This window comes from Cherax quadricarinatus, chromosome 6 (genome assembly GCF_038502225.1).
Source record: "Cherax quadricarinatus isolate ZL_2023a chromosome 6, ASM3850222v1, whole genome shotgun sequence".
NCBI lineage: Eukaryota > Metazoa > Arthropoda > Malacostraca > Decapoda > Parastacidae > Cherax > Cherax quadricarinatus.
The window spans coordinates 2,404,011-2,417,566 of record NC_091297.1 but is presented as its reverse complement, the minus strand read 5'-3'; the positions used below and the strand labels follow the sequence as shown (position 1 = coordinate 2,417,566).

General features: G+C 42.3%; 1 protein-coding gene across 11 annotated transcripts in view; it reads right to left on the bottom strand.

The window, feature by feature from the left end:
- Positions 1-13,556, bottom strand: part of Ufd4 (ubiquitin fusion-degradation 4-like) — a 660,794-nt gene that overhangs the window by 198,300 nt on the left and 448,938 nt on the right. For all 11 annotated transcript variants that reach the window (XM_070079782.1, XM_070079788.1, XM_070079746.1 and 8 more), the window contains 2 exons: positions 5,420-5,641; positions 4,375-4,680 (listed from right to left, as the gene is read on the bottom strand). In XM_070079782.1, coding sequence (XP_069935883.1) covers positions 4,375-4,680; positions 5,420-5,641 — 528 coding nt within the window. The remainder of the gene's footprint in view (positions 1-4,374; positions 4,681-5,419; positions 5,642-13,556) is intronic.

Sequence of the window (13,556 nt, the reverse complement as noted above, 5' to 3'; positions counted from 1 at the left end):
ATGAGAGTATCAAATGATTTAGATAAAGAGAAATTGGATATCAAATTGGGGAGGAGGAGTATGGAAGAAGTGAATGTTTTCAGATATTTGGGAGTTGACGTGTCAGAGGATGGATTTATGAAGGATGAGGTTAATCATAGAACTGATGAAGGAAAAAAGGTGAGTGGTGCATTGAGGTATATGTGGAAGTAAAAAATGTTATCTATGGAAGCAAAGAAGGGAATGTATGAAATTATAGTAGTACCAACAATCTTATATGGGTGTGAAGTTTGGGTTGTAAATGCTGCAGCAAGGAGGCGGTTGGAGGCAGTGGATATGTCCTGTCTAAGGGCAATGTGTGGTGTAAATATTATGCAGAAAATTCGGAGTGTGGAAATTAGGAGAAGGTGTGGAGTTAATAAAAGTATTATTCAGAGGGACCTGACAATCTGTCGGAGTGAGAGAAGGGTAATATTTAGTGGAGGGATTCAGGGAAACCGGTTATTTTCATATAGTCGGACTTGAGTCCTGGAAATGGGAAGTACAATGCCTGCACTTTAAAGGAAGGGTTTGGGATATTGGCAGTTTGGAGGATATGTTGTGTATCTTTATATGTATATGCTTCTAAACTGTTGTATTCTGAGCACCACTGCAAAAACAGTGATAATGTGTGAGTGTGGTGAAAGTGTTGAATGATGATGAAAGCATTTTCTTTTTGGGGATTTTCTTTGTTTTCTGGGTCACCCTGCCTCGGTGGGAGACGGCCGACTTGAGAAAAAAAAAATACTTCTAAACTGTTGTATTCTGGGCACCTCTGCAAAAACAGTGATTATGTGTGAGTGAGGTGAAAGTGTTGAATGATGATGAAGGTATTTTCTTTTTGGGGATTTTCTTTCTTTTTGGGTCACCCTGCCTTGGTGGGAGATAGCCAACTTGAAAAAATCCAATTTTTTGTATGATGAATTCAAAATAGAAGGCAAGTGTAATATAGGAGAGGCCTGGGATGTGATTAACAAATAGCGGAAATGTTTTAGTGACTGAAATTCTATAGTTTTTTTTTCTTTGTTGGTAGGGAAGGGGCTATTTTTATAATTGGATTTTTTTTTTAATTTTGTGTAAAATTGGCCACCTCCCACTGAGGCAGGGTGACCCAAAACAAGAAACACTTTCACCATCATTCACACATAATCACTCTCTCTACAGAGGCACAGCAAATATCCCAAACCACTCCTTTAAAGTGCAGGTCAGGTACTTCCCACCTCCATACCATAAAAAACTAAGAAACTAAGCAAATTAAAAAATGGAAAAAATGATACATTTGCAACATTTCTGCACGTGGCAGGACTTTACGCTGCCATCATGTGAGCAACTAGTGCCAACTTTGCCACTTTATATCTTGGTAAGTATTGACCCTGAAAACAAAGTTTTGTCTTTTCACACATAGAAAATTAACTTTTTTTTTATTTTTCAAAATGTTCAGACACTAGCAGTAAAGCGTAGACCTATGGTTTGACAGTTAAAGGGTTCTTTCATGTAATTTAATATTTTTTATTCAGAAAATTATGGCACTCAGATTATAAGAATGCATTTAGATCATTTTGATATGTGGATGTAGGCACCTTCCGCAATTATTTCCAGCAAAATACAATATTGCATGCATTTTCTTGGGTGATGGAGCAGGTTTCCTCCATCCTTCCCATGCACATTGTTTTTCTTGTATAATACGTAAATAAGCAATGCCATCTGACAGGTGAAATGCATGTACAGAATTAACATTTGTACATTACAACCTCTCCTCACTTAGCAAAGTACTGATTTACCAATGACTCAGGCTTACGATGGGCTATACACAAATAACCCGCACATAAAAGAGAGAAGCTTACGACGACGTTTCGGTCCGACTTGGACCATTTACAAAGTCACACTAACCAGAAGTGGAGCAGGACGGCTATATATAGGCAGGAAGAGGTGGTGGTAGTAGTAGTAGTAGTAGTACAAGAAAGGCATATAATACCGACAAGATGAAATCAAGACACATGCGCAACACCCAGGCACCCCCATCGTAGACGTTTCGCCATCCAGCCAGCCACTGGATGGCGAAACGTCCACAACAAAGACACCCAGACGCCGCACATGTGTCTCAATTTCATCAATAGTAGTAGTAGTAGTAGTAGTAGTAGTAATAGAAGAGGTAGTAGTAGTGGTAGTGGTAGAAGTGGGGAAAAAGGAGGACGAGCCAGTCAAATACAAAGTAAGGGGAGCACTGCAAGGGAGCTAGGTGCCCACAGAGGGAGAGCAAGCGCACAGAGGTGCGAGACTGTTCTTCTTCCTACCCTCGATGTGCAACCTTCAATCTGGCTCCACTATGTGGATGACATCTTTGCTCTGTGGCCTCATGACTCCAGTCTCTTCCAACCTTTTCTTGAAGCTCTTAATAATCTTGCCCCTTCCATTAAGTTTAAAGCTGAATGGGAATCTAATTCCTTGCTTCCTTTCCTTGATGTCCATGTCCACCGCTCAGATACAGGTTTTTCCTTTTCCGTTTACCGAAAACCTATGCACAGTGGCATGTACATTCACTACTTTTCTTATCATGCTTCCCCTGTCAAGAAAAGTGTTCTTATCTCCCTCTTTCTCCGTGCCCTCTGCATCTGTGATCCTCAGTTCCTTCCAGCAGAGATTTCCACTCTTCATAATTCGTTTTCCCATCTTGGCTACCCTTCCCATTTCATAGACTCTGCCATCTCACGTGCTAAACGTAATTTCTTCTCTCCCAAACTCTCTACTCCTGGGAACTCTTCTATCCTCTGCCTTCCCTACATTTCCGGTCTTTCTAATCTCAACAATTCTCTCTGTCCCTTAGACATCAAGCTTACCTTCCGCCAGACTAACACTCTTCGCACTAATCTCGTTCATACCTCTCCTCCCTCTACAGATGTTCCTGGTGTCTACTCTATTTCTTGCTCCTCCTGTCCTCTTCAATACTTCGGAGAAACTGCTCGATCTCTTTCTGATAGACTTAGGGAGCACAAAAATAGTGTTAGGCTTGCCGACACTAACAATGCTCTTTTCTGTCACTTCAGAGATCATAGCCATCCTATTGACTGGTCTTCTGCTAAAACTGTCTTCCCTACTTCCAACTCGAACAGTCGCCGTCTAGTTGAATCCTCTCTAGTACACAACTTTCCTTGTATGAATCTTAGCCTGGCTTCGTCTCTGTAGATGCCTTCCTCTTCCACTACACTGTAAAATGCTCCAAACTTCAGAACACCCGTGACTTAACCTGACTCCTCATTTTTTCTTTTTCTTTTTCTTCTTCTCCCTCTTCCCCTTTCCTCTTTCCTTTTTCTCCTCTGGGTTGTCTTTCTCTCTTCTGTCTCATGTTTCTGTTCCTTCTTCATTTATTTCACGCACCTCTGTGCGCTTGCTCTCCCTCTGTGGGCACCTAGCTCACTTGCAGTGCTCCCCTTCCTTTGTATTTGACTGGCTCGTCCTCCTTTTTCCCCACTTCTACCACTACCACTACTACTACCTCTTCTACTACTACTACCTCTTCTACTACTACTACTACTACTACTACTACTACTGATGAAATTGAGACACATGTGCAGTGTCTGGGTGTCTTTGTTGTGGACGTTTCGCCATCCAGTGGCTGGCTGGATGGCGAAACGTCTACGATAGGGGTGCCCGGGTGTTGCGCATGTGTCTTGATTTCATCTTGTCGGTATTATATGCCTTTCTTGTACTACTAGTACTACTACCACCACCTCTTCCTGCCTATATATAGCCGTCCTGCTCCACTTCTGGTAAGTATGACTTTGTAAATGGTCCAAGTCGGACCGAAACGTCGTCGTAAGCTTCTCTCTTTCACGTGCGGGTTATTTGTGTATCGTTCCAGTCACGGTATTGTCCCTTTTTTGGTTAGTTATTTTCGATGGGCTCTCTGACCAGTATGCAAAGCTAAATAATGTATATTAGAGCTTATTTCCTCTATTCTACATATACAGTACACTACAGTATAAACATTTAAAAATATACTAAATATGTTATAAATAGTGCAAAGGTGACATTAAAACAATATCGACGAATTCATTTACTGACATGGTCTTAGGAAAGGAACTCCGTCATTAAGTGAGGAGAGGCTGTATATGAAATAGAAAATTTTCTTTTTTGTTTGTTTTAAATGGAGTACTGGTTGGCTCACTGTGGAAGAAGACCTATTCAGATTCACAAGTGATGGGATGAATTCACAGGTCAATCCATAGGACCTTATACAGAATGGTCACAGCATATGAATGTAAACGTAGGAAATAGCATGGTATCACTGTATAGCAATCACAGCCTCAACGTTTGATTTACTATTACATTAAGAAAATGAAAGAGATTTAAACATACCTGTTCCTCTTTCCCTTTTATAGGGGTGTATTCTTCAATAGGTGGGTCAGATGGGCCAGCCAGCATTCCCACTTTACTGATTACACCAAGGCGTGCACAATGTTCTAAAAGCAATGGTGCAGCTTTGCTTAGAAGATCATCCACCATCTGCAGAGCAACTAAATGACCATCTTCATCCTCCTCATTGCCTAGGACCAAAGCAATAACTTCAACTAGCTGAGAACCTAAAAGGTTATTGGCAGTGTTTGTGGCAGTGCTGGTGCTATATGTGGTTGTGCTAATAGTTGCATCCTCGCCACCACACACCTACCAAAAAGAGAAAATGTAATGTTATAGTTTCCATAAATACAACGTTCCTACACAAATTAAATTAATACCCAAGAGATGAAAAGCCTAGAAAATATTTACAATTTTAGTTATGAATGAGAATAAAACTACAATGAAAATATTTATTTGAAAAAGAAAAGAACTGTACAAGAAGCAATAAACGAACTGGAATCGATGAATAAATAATTAACTGGACGAGCTAAAGTTAGGTTCCAAAACCGAAGCATTGCAGAAGAGAAATAATAGGCACAAATTACTGTATATTTATCTAAATGCATGTGACATTAACCTTCAATATCAATAAGCTATAATTACTAGTAGACATCCAGTAAAAAGAAACGTACTAAAAAAAAGTTTTTACAATGACAGAAGCAAATTTTTATGAATAATCTTAACATATTTTAAGCTTGTGAATTCTCAAATATTATACAGTGCTCAGAGTTAATAAAATTAACTTGCAAACCTGCAATATTTATATACAGTGGTACCTCGATTTACGAACTTAATTCATTCCAGAAGGCTATTTGAGTGTCATTACTGAACGAATTTGTTCCCATAAGGAATAACGTAAATTAGATTAGTCTGTTTCAGACCCCCAAAAATACACTTACAAAAGCACTTACAAAAATACACTTACATAATTGTTCGAGTTAGGAGCTGTTCAAAACTCGAAGTACCACTGTATATACATACGTACATATATATATTACATATTTACCTGATGAAGCAAAGGAGCAGGAATATAGTGTACCATTTTTCTAAGTATACTGAGTGAAGCTTTCCTTACAGTATGTACCATTGTAGCTTGGAAGGTGTGACAAAACACTGGAAGTAAGCGACTTAGATACACAGGTGCCATTTCTACATCTCCACGTGGTTCTCCAATTTCTGTATCTTCAATATTCGTACTATTACCTTCCTCTGTTGACTTCTTCCCTTCCTGAGTATTGGTAACACATTTCAAACTTCTAATAACTACTAAATTAAAAAATGCATATTTTAATTAACAAATTAAAAAAAATTGCAAGGCCTGGTCATAGACAAGGCTATGGGGGCAATGACTCCCAGGAAAACCTTCCAAATATACTCAAGGTATTCAATATTATACAGAGTAATTAAACTGTTAGAGTTAAAACTGTAAGACTATAATAGTAGTACTGCATACAGGCCCTTAAATCATGCTGGTTTTCCGAATTTCTTAATTTTGAGGGACTAAATAAAATCAGGTACCCTATCATAGGCCACAGTTCACCTCCACTATTTTCCTTATTCTTTCATTAAACATTAGTCTGTTTTTATTATTTTTTTTAATACTCCAGCCATCTCCCACTGTGATGTAGTTCAGCTGGGCTTGTGAGGTCTCTGTGGAGACCTAATTTAACCAATTATATGGTCACACCTTGCCTTGGCAAACGTTCTGTCAACCACGCCTTTTCGGCTTAAGACCGAGGTCTTTTGTTCTGGATGGTGTCAGACCTCGGTGTCAGATCAACAACATGTGCGCACACTTCATTGTGGGGGGGAGGGGTGCTTGGACTATCATATAAGCCCAGGGAACAGCTGAGCAAGGGGGTTGTTGGTGACAGGTCCAGGGAGCGAGAATTCTGGACAGCCGCGTGTGCAGTGGACCACGCATTGGGACTCTTGGGTCAGCTGGTCAGTGAATTAAGAGTGAGTACTAGTCCGTGTTACTGACAACATCTACCTTTACCCCTGGTAATAAGTCTCAATAGGTCAATTGTTATATTATGTAAATGTCCATCAGGATATGTTGTACTCTAGCCCTTTTATGATATTACGTAAACTATAGCCATAGTTCTCATTCTTATTTGTACCTCCATATGCTATTCCCTATTCTGTTAAGCACTGGGATAACACGGGAGACGTGCTCACTTGCTGGGATACCTCAGGCAGAGTAGGATGACTCAAGAAATTAAAGACTCATTCACTCAATTACTGTCTTGCCAGAAGGGAAATGACATCACAGTTTTGATGACCCTCTAAACAGTAACATCTCACCCTCTCCTTCAGAATTAAGGTACTTGATTTCCCCACCTCCAGGACTCAAGTCTGGCTAACCAGTTTCCCTGAATCTCTTCATAAATGTTACCTTGGTCACACTCTAAAAAGATGTCAAATTTTAAAAACCACTTATTTCCACTCACTCCTATCCAACATGCTCACATCCTATGGAGAGGGAGCATGGACACGGGGATCGTCCCACAGTTACTAAAAACAACAGACATAGCCCCACTCCACAAAGGGGGCAGTAAAGCAACAGCAAAGAACTACAGACCGATAGCACTAACATCCCATATCATAAAAATCTTTGAAAGGGTCCTAAGAAGCAAGATCACCACCCATCTAGAAACCCATCATTTACACAACCCAGGGCAACATGGGTTTAGAACAGGTCGCTCCTGTCTGTCTCAACTATTGGATCACTATGACAAGGTCCTAGATGCACTAGAAGACAAAGAGAATGCAGATGTAATATATACAGACCTTGCAAAAGCCTTCGACAAGTGTGACCATGGCGTAATAGCGCACAAAATGCGTGCTAAAGGAATAACAGGAAAAGTCGGTCGATGGATCTATAATTTCCTTACTAACAGAACACAGAGAGTAGTAGTCAACAGAGTAAAGTTCGAGGCAGGCACGGTGAAAAGCTCTGTTCCACAAGGCACAGTACTCGCTCCCATCTTGTTCCTCATCCTCATATCTGACATAGACAAGGATGTCAGCCACAGCACCGTATCTTCCTTTGCAGATGACACCCGAATCTGCATGACAGTGTCTTCCATTGCAGACACTGCAAGGCTCCAGGCGGACATCAACCAAATCTTTCAGTGGGCTGCAGAAAACAATATGAAGTTCAACGATGAGAAATTTCAATTACTCAGATATGGTAAACACGAGGAAATTAAATCTTCATCAGAGTACAAAACAAATTCTGGCCACAAAATAGAGCAAAACACCAACGTCAAAGACCTGGGAGTGATCATGTCGGAGGATCTCACCTTCAAGGACCATAACATTGTATCGATCGCATCTGCTAGAAAAATGACAGGATGGATAATGAGAACCTTCAAAATGAGGGATGCCAAGCCCATGATGACACTCTTCAGGTCACTTGTTCTATCTAGGCTGGAATATTGCTGCACACTAACAGCACCTTTCAAAGCAGGTGAAATTGCTGACCTAGAAAATGTACAGAGAACCTTCACGGCACGCATAACGGAGATAAAACACCTCAATTACTGGGAGCGCTTGAGGTTCCTGAACCTGTATTCCCTGGAACGCAGGCGGGAGAGATACATGATTATATACACCTGGAAAATCCTAGAGGGACTAGTACCGAACTTGCACACGAAAATCACTCACTACGAAAGCAAAAGACTTGGCAGACGATGCAACATCCCCCCAATGAAAAGCAGGGGTGTCACTAGCACGTTAAGAGACCATACAATAAGTGTCAGGGGCCCGAGACTGTTCAACTGCCTCCCAGCATACATAAGGGGGATTACCAACAGACCCCTGGCAGTCTTCAAGCTGGCACTGGACAAGCACCTAAAGTCGGTTCCTGATCAGCCGGGCTGTGGCTCGTACGTTGGTTTGCGTGCAGCCAGCAGTAACAGCCTGGTTGATCAGGCTCTGATCCACCAGGAGGCCTGGTCACAGACCGGGCCGCGGGGGCGTTAACCCCCGGAACTCTCTCCAGGTAAACTCCAGGTAAACACACCTGCTGGATGTCCAAGCCCCTTTCACACAAAACCTCCTTTACTTTCTCCCTTTAACCTTTCCTAGGGCAACCCCTAGGAAAGGGGTTATACATCATCATATTTTGTTCTATCCTCTCTAAATGAAAAAAGTATAGATTAACACTTAAGGTTTGATCCTACAAACCCAACAGATGATCAGAGAGCATCTGGGGTTGGCTCTGCCCAACTAGTGCACAATTTGGTGCAAAAATTGCTTCTGGATTTCATTTCATTTAGTTCAGTTTAAGCAGGGCAAAAGTACAAACTGATGCCACTTGCTAAGTACAGCACCACTTTGACATTCAATTTCAAATAATTTTTTTTTTAAATGTCTGGTTCTGAGAGATTTCTAGATTCAAGGCACCAAGATTTAAGAGTCTGTACCTGTAATAGGTAGTAATAGTAACAGGTAGGAGGTTGGTAGACAGCAACCACCCAGGGAGGTACTACCGTCCTGCCAAGTGAGTGTAAAACGAAAGCCTGTAATTGTTTTACATGATGGTAGGATTGCTGGTGTCTTTTGTGTGTCTCATAAATATGCAAGATTACAGGTATGAGACAGACAAAAGACACCAGCAATCCTACCATCATGTAAAACAATTACAGGCTTTCGTTTTACACTCACTTAGCAGGACGGTAGTACCTCCCTGGGTGGTTGCTGACTACCAACCTCCTACCTGTTTGTGATGTAGTTCAGCTGGGCTTGTGAGGTCTCTGGGGAGACCTAATTTAACCAATTATATGGTCACACCTTGCCTTGGCAAACGTCTGTAGCCACACCCACGTCTGAGGTCTTTTGTTCTTGACGGCGTCAGACCTAGGCGTCAGGTCGTACACGTGGTTGTGGAGGGTGCTTGGACCACCATAAAAGCCCAAGGAAGAGCATGATCAGGAGATTCGAGCGGAGCTGCTGCTGGGGTGCAGGGCTCGGGAGAAGGCTGCTGAAGTCTCTGGAGGAGACTGTTGGAGACATTGGGCAGAGTACTGGCTTGGAGCAGTACTCGTGCTGTGTAGGTCTTGGGACCTGTGGCTTAGTTCCTGTAGTTAACTGTCTTCTGTACTATTTGTAAGTTATATTCATTTTTGTCAAGTTGATTGTGTTCCCTGTCTCACTGCTTATACATGCCATCCTATTTATCTAAACCAATGATCTACTCCTGTTCCCAAATATATTATTGTACAAGGACTTAATAATAAACTGTGTTTGAGTAGAATAGTAATATTCACTGTCCCTGTTATTTATTCTTCTTTCCATTATTTATGTTTAGTTAAAGTAGTGAGAGGGTGAGTAGTGTGGTGGGTAGAGTAATGAGAGGTGAAGGTGTAGTCACCAGTGACCTCACATTACCTTACTGACCTCCACACTCATCCCTCCTAGCACATTACCTACCTACCTCTGCACTCACCCCTCCTACTGCCTACGCCTGTCACCTACCTACTAACTCCCACCGCTTACCCCCATATTCCCCTAATCATTACCCCCCCTACATGACATGGTGTCTAAGCGGTGGTGGTTCTTATTATTTTTATAGTAGGAACCAGTCCCATGTGCCTTATTTTTGACTGCTCGGTTATACTTATGCTACCATTTGCTACCATTTGATTTTGTGTTATTATAATGATATTATAATCCTAGTGACCTTAACTGACCTTTTCTTGACAGTGGGTCTGAATAATTGCTTGGTTGTATTATTATATTTGGTGGAGTTGGTTGTTGGTTTGAGATAAATGGTGGAGAATATCAGTATTTGGGTGAGACTTTTGGGGGAAGCAATTACTGGCCGAAATTGAATATTTACAGAGGAATGAGAAGTCACCCAGCCCGCCTTGGAAGACTAGCCCACAACTGTCACCCACTGAAGAGATGCCCATGATTATTATCCACCTGATGTGCCCAGTCACCCAGCTGATGTGCCCCAGTAGATGTATTGCTACCCTGGTCTGTCATCCGGTGTAGTGGGTGTCTGTCTGCGTCACCCAGCCTCTGTGACCATCACCTGCGGACCGCCAGTTACCCGCAGTTGCCAGGGATGGGTGACCATACCTGCTGTTGATGACCTGAAGTGACCTCACCTCACCTCGAGCAACTGACCATAGCCTGCTACTGCTGATGTCGGCTGCTGTGATGCTGTGGCCGTGCTGTGATGCTGTCTGCTATGCTGGGGCCGTGCTGTGATGCTGTCTGCTATGCTGTGGCTGTGCTGTGATGCTGTCTGCTATGCTGTGGCCGTGCTGTTGAGATGCTGCGGCCGTGTGGTGATGCTGAGACGCTGCGGCCGTGCTGTGATGCTGGGACCGTGCTGCGATGTTGTAGCCGTGCTGCGATGCTGTGGCCGTGCTGTGTGCTGCTGTGATACGGCCGTGCTGTGATGATGGATATGCTGTGGCCGTGCTGTGATGCTGCCTAGCTCAAGAGGAGGAGATGGCGGTGATGCTGCAGTGGTGTATGAGGGATTCTGGCTGGTGTGCCAGGATAAGAGAGTCTATGATGGAGCTGCCATCCTCGGAGATGTGGAAGGACGTGAGCCGCGGAGATGGACTCCAGCTGCTGGGACCAGCCTGGTATCAAGGGCGGTATGGAGGTGTATCCTGCCTTGCTGGTCGACCTGTACGACTGGTATGCGGGGATGTCCTGCCAGCCATGACAGACAATTGAGAGTGTGTGATGTCCCCAGCCTACTTTGACTTGCCAGAAGTGTTAGTGTTACCTGTGTGAAATAAGGTGACATTGAATACGGTCCAGTGTTTATGGCCGCCTTGTTTTATGAGGCCAGTGAATCCTAGTAGTGGCATAGGATAATGGAGGGTCTTAGCTGCGATGCCTGCCCTGTCTCGATTTTCAGATGTTGTAGTGTGCATGTGAAGTGTGCCGAAAATGCGACCTTGGTGGTCGTGAAGTGGTCCAGTTGCAGTTACTTGAAAGAATGCAACCCGTTGGAGCAGTTTTCCACGCCATAGAAGCCTAGAGAGGTTTGGCCCAATGGTTAACGTGCGAGGATGACTAGCATTGGCTAGTGCATTTCTAGTAGAAGTAGGGAAGGCACTGGAGCCCGATATTTAGGTTTAAGGAGAAATGACGGGTAAGGAGGCTTTGCACCAGAGAGCAACTATTATGCTGGCCAACTGCGAGGTGTACTGATTACGCTTCCTTGTGGTAGATGGGAAGTTGAGGGAAATATATGTAATTTTGTATTATGTATAATTTTGTCTTTGTATTGTAATAGAATTAACCCTTTGACTGTTTTCGACGTATAAATACGTCTTACGAGCCAATGTTTCTGACATATATATACTCAATAATTCTAGCGGCTTCAAATCAAGTGGGAGAAAGCTGGTAGGCCCACATGTGAGAGAATGGGTCTGTGTGGTCAGTGTGCACCACATAAAAAAAATCCTGCAGCACACATTGCGTAATGAGAAAAAAAAAACTGATCGTTTTTTTGGAATAAAACGCCGACTTTGAGGTGTATTTTCGTATAGTATTTATCGTTGTATTCGCGTTTTCATGGTCTTAGGTGATAAAATGGAAAAGATATTACAGAAATAGAGATGATTTTCATTACTTTTAAGATGAAAACGACCTTGAAACTAAGCTCAAAGTAGCGAAAATGTTCGATTTTTACCAATGTTGAAGAGTAAATAAATCACACCACACGTCCAATACACGTCAACTAGGGAGTCTAATATTCTTTCACTAGTGCACTGATATTATTTATATCATTTTTACAATAATGCAGTCGTCTGCATAACAGTAAATTTTGTATATTTTTGTATGAATAAAAAATCAAAATAGAAAGCAATAATAATATAAGAGGGGCCTAGAGATGTGACTAATGAACAGAGCATATGTTATTTTAGTGCCACGAATGTCTATCTCGTTTATTCTGGACCCTATTTTGAAATTGGCATCTTTTTTATTTTGCGTGAAATTGGCCAAATTGCCAATTTCTGACCACCATATTGGGTAGTCCAAATTAGTAAATGGGAGGTTTCTTGTCCTCAGCTGATAGATAAAATGGAGTTCTAAAGAAATAGCTATGAGTTTGGTCAACTGGAACAATGGAATTGGCTGAAAATTGGGCTCAAAGTCGGCGAAATCGCCGATACGCATATGTCGCCGAGACCGCTAACTTCGCGGGACCATAATTCCACGAGTTTTCGACCAAATTTCGAACTTTTGGTGTCATTACCATTGGGAAAAGATTCTCTATCATTTCATAAGAAAAAATAATTTTTTTTTTTTTTAAAAATTGAGCGACATAGAATGACAGTTTCAGAGAGGGGCCTGAAACAGTCAAAGGGTTAAGGGGTTAGGATTAAAATAGTCTAATAACTAGGACAAATTGTCCTAGTTCTCAGACATTTTAAATTGGGGGAGAAAGGGGGATGTGATGTAGTTCAGCTGGGCTTGTGAGGTCTCTGGGGAGACCTAATTTAACCAATTATATGGTCACACCTTGCCTTGGCAAACGTCTGTAGCCACGCCCATGTCTGAGGTCTTTTGTTTTTGACGGCGTCAGACCTAGGCATCAGGTCGTACACGTGGTTGTGGAGGGTGCTTGGACCACCATAAAAGCCCAAGGAAGAGCATGACCAGGAGATTCGAGCGGAGCTGCTGCTGGGGTGCAGGGCTCGGGAGAAGGCTGCTGAAGTCTCTGGAGGAGACTGTTGGAGACATTGGGCAGAGTACTGGCTTGGAGCAGTACTCGTGCTGTGTAGGTCTTGGGACCTGTGGCTTAGTTCCTGTAGTGAACTGTCTTCTGTACTATTTGTAAGTTATATTCATTTTCGTCAAGTTGATTGTGTTCCCTGTCTCACCGCTTATACATACCATCCCATTTATCTAAACCAATGATGTACTCCTGTTCCCAAATATATTATTGTACAAGGACTTAATAATAAACTGTGTGAGTAGAATAGTAATATTCACTGTCCCCGTTATTTATTCTTATTTCCATTATTTATGTTTAGTTAAAGTAGTTAGAGCGTGAGTAGTGTGGCGGGTAGAGTAATGAGAGGTGAAGGTGTGGTCACCAGTGACCTCACATTACCTTACCGACCTCCACACTCATCCCTCCTAGCACATTACCTACC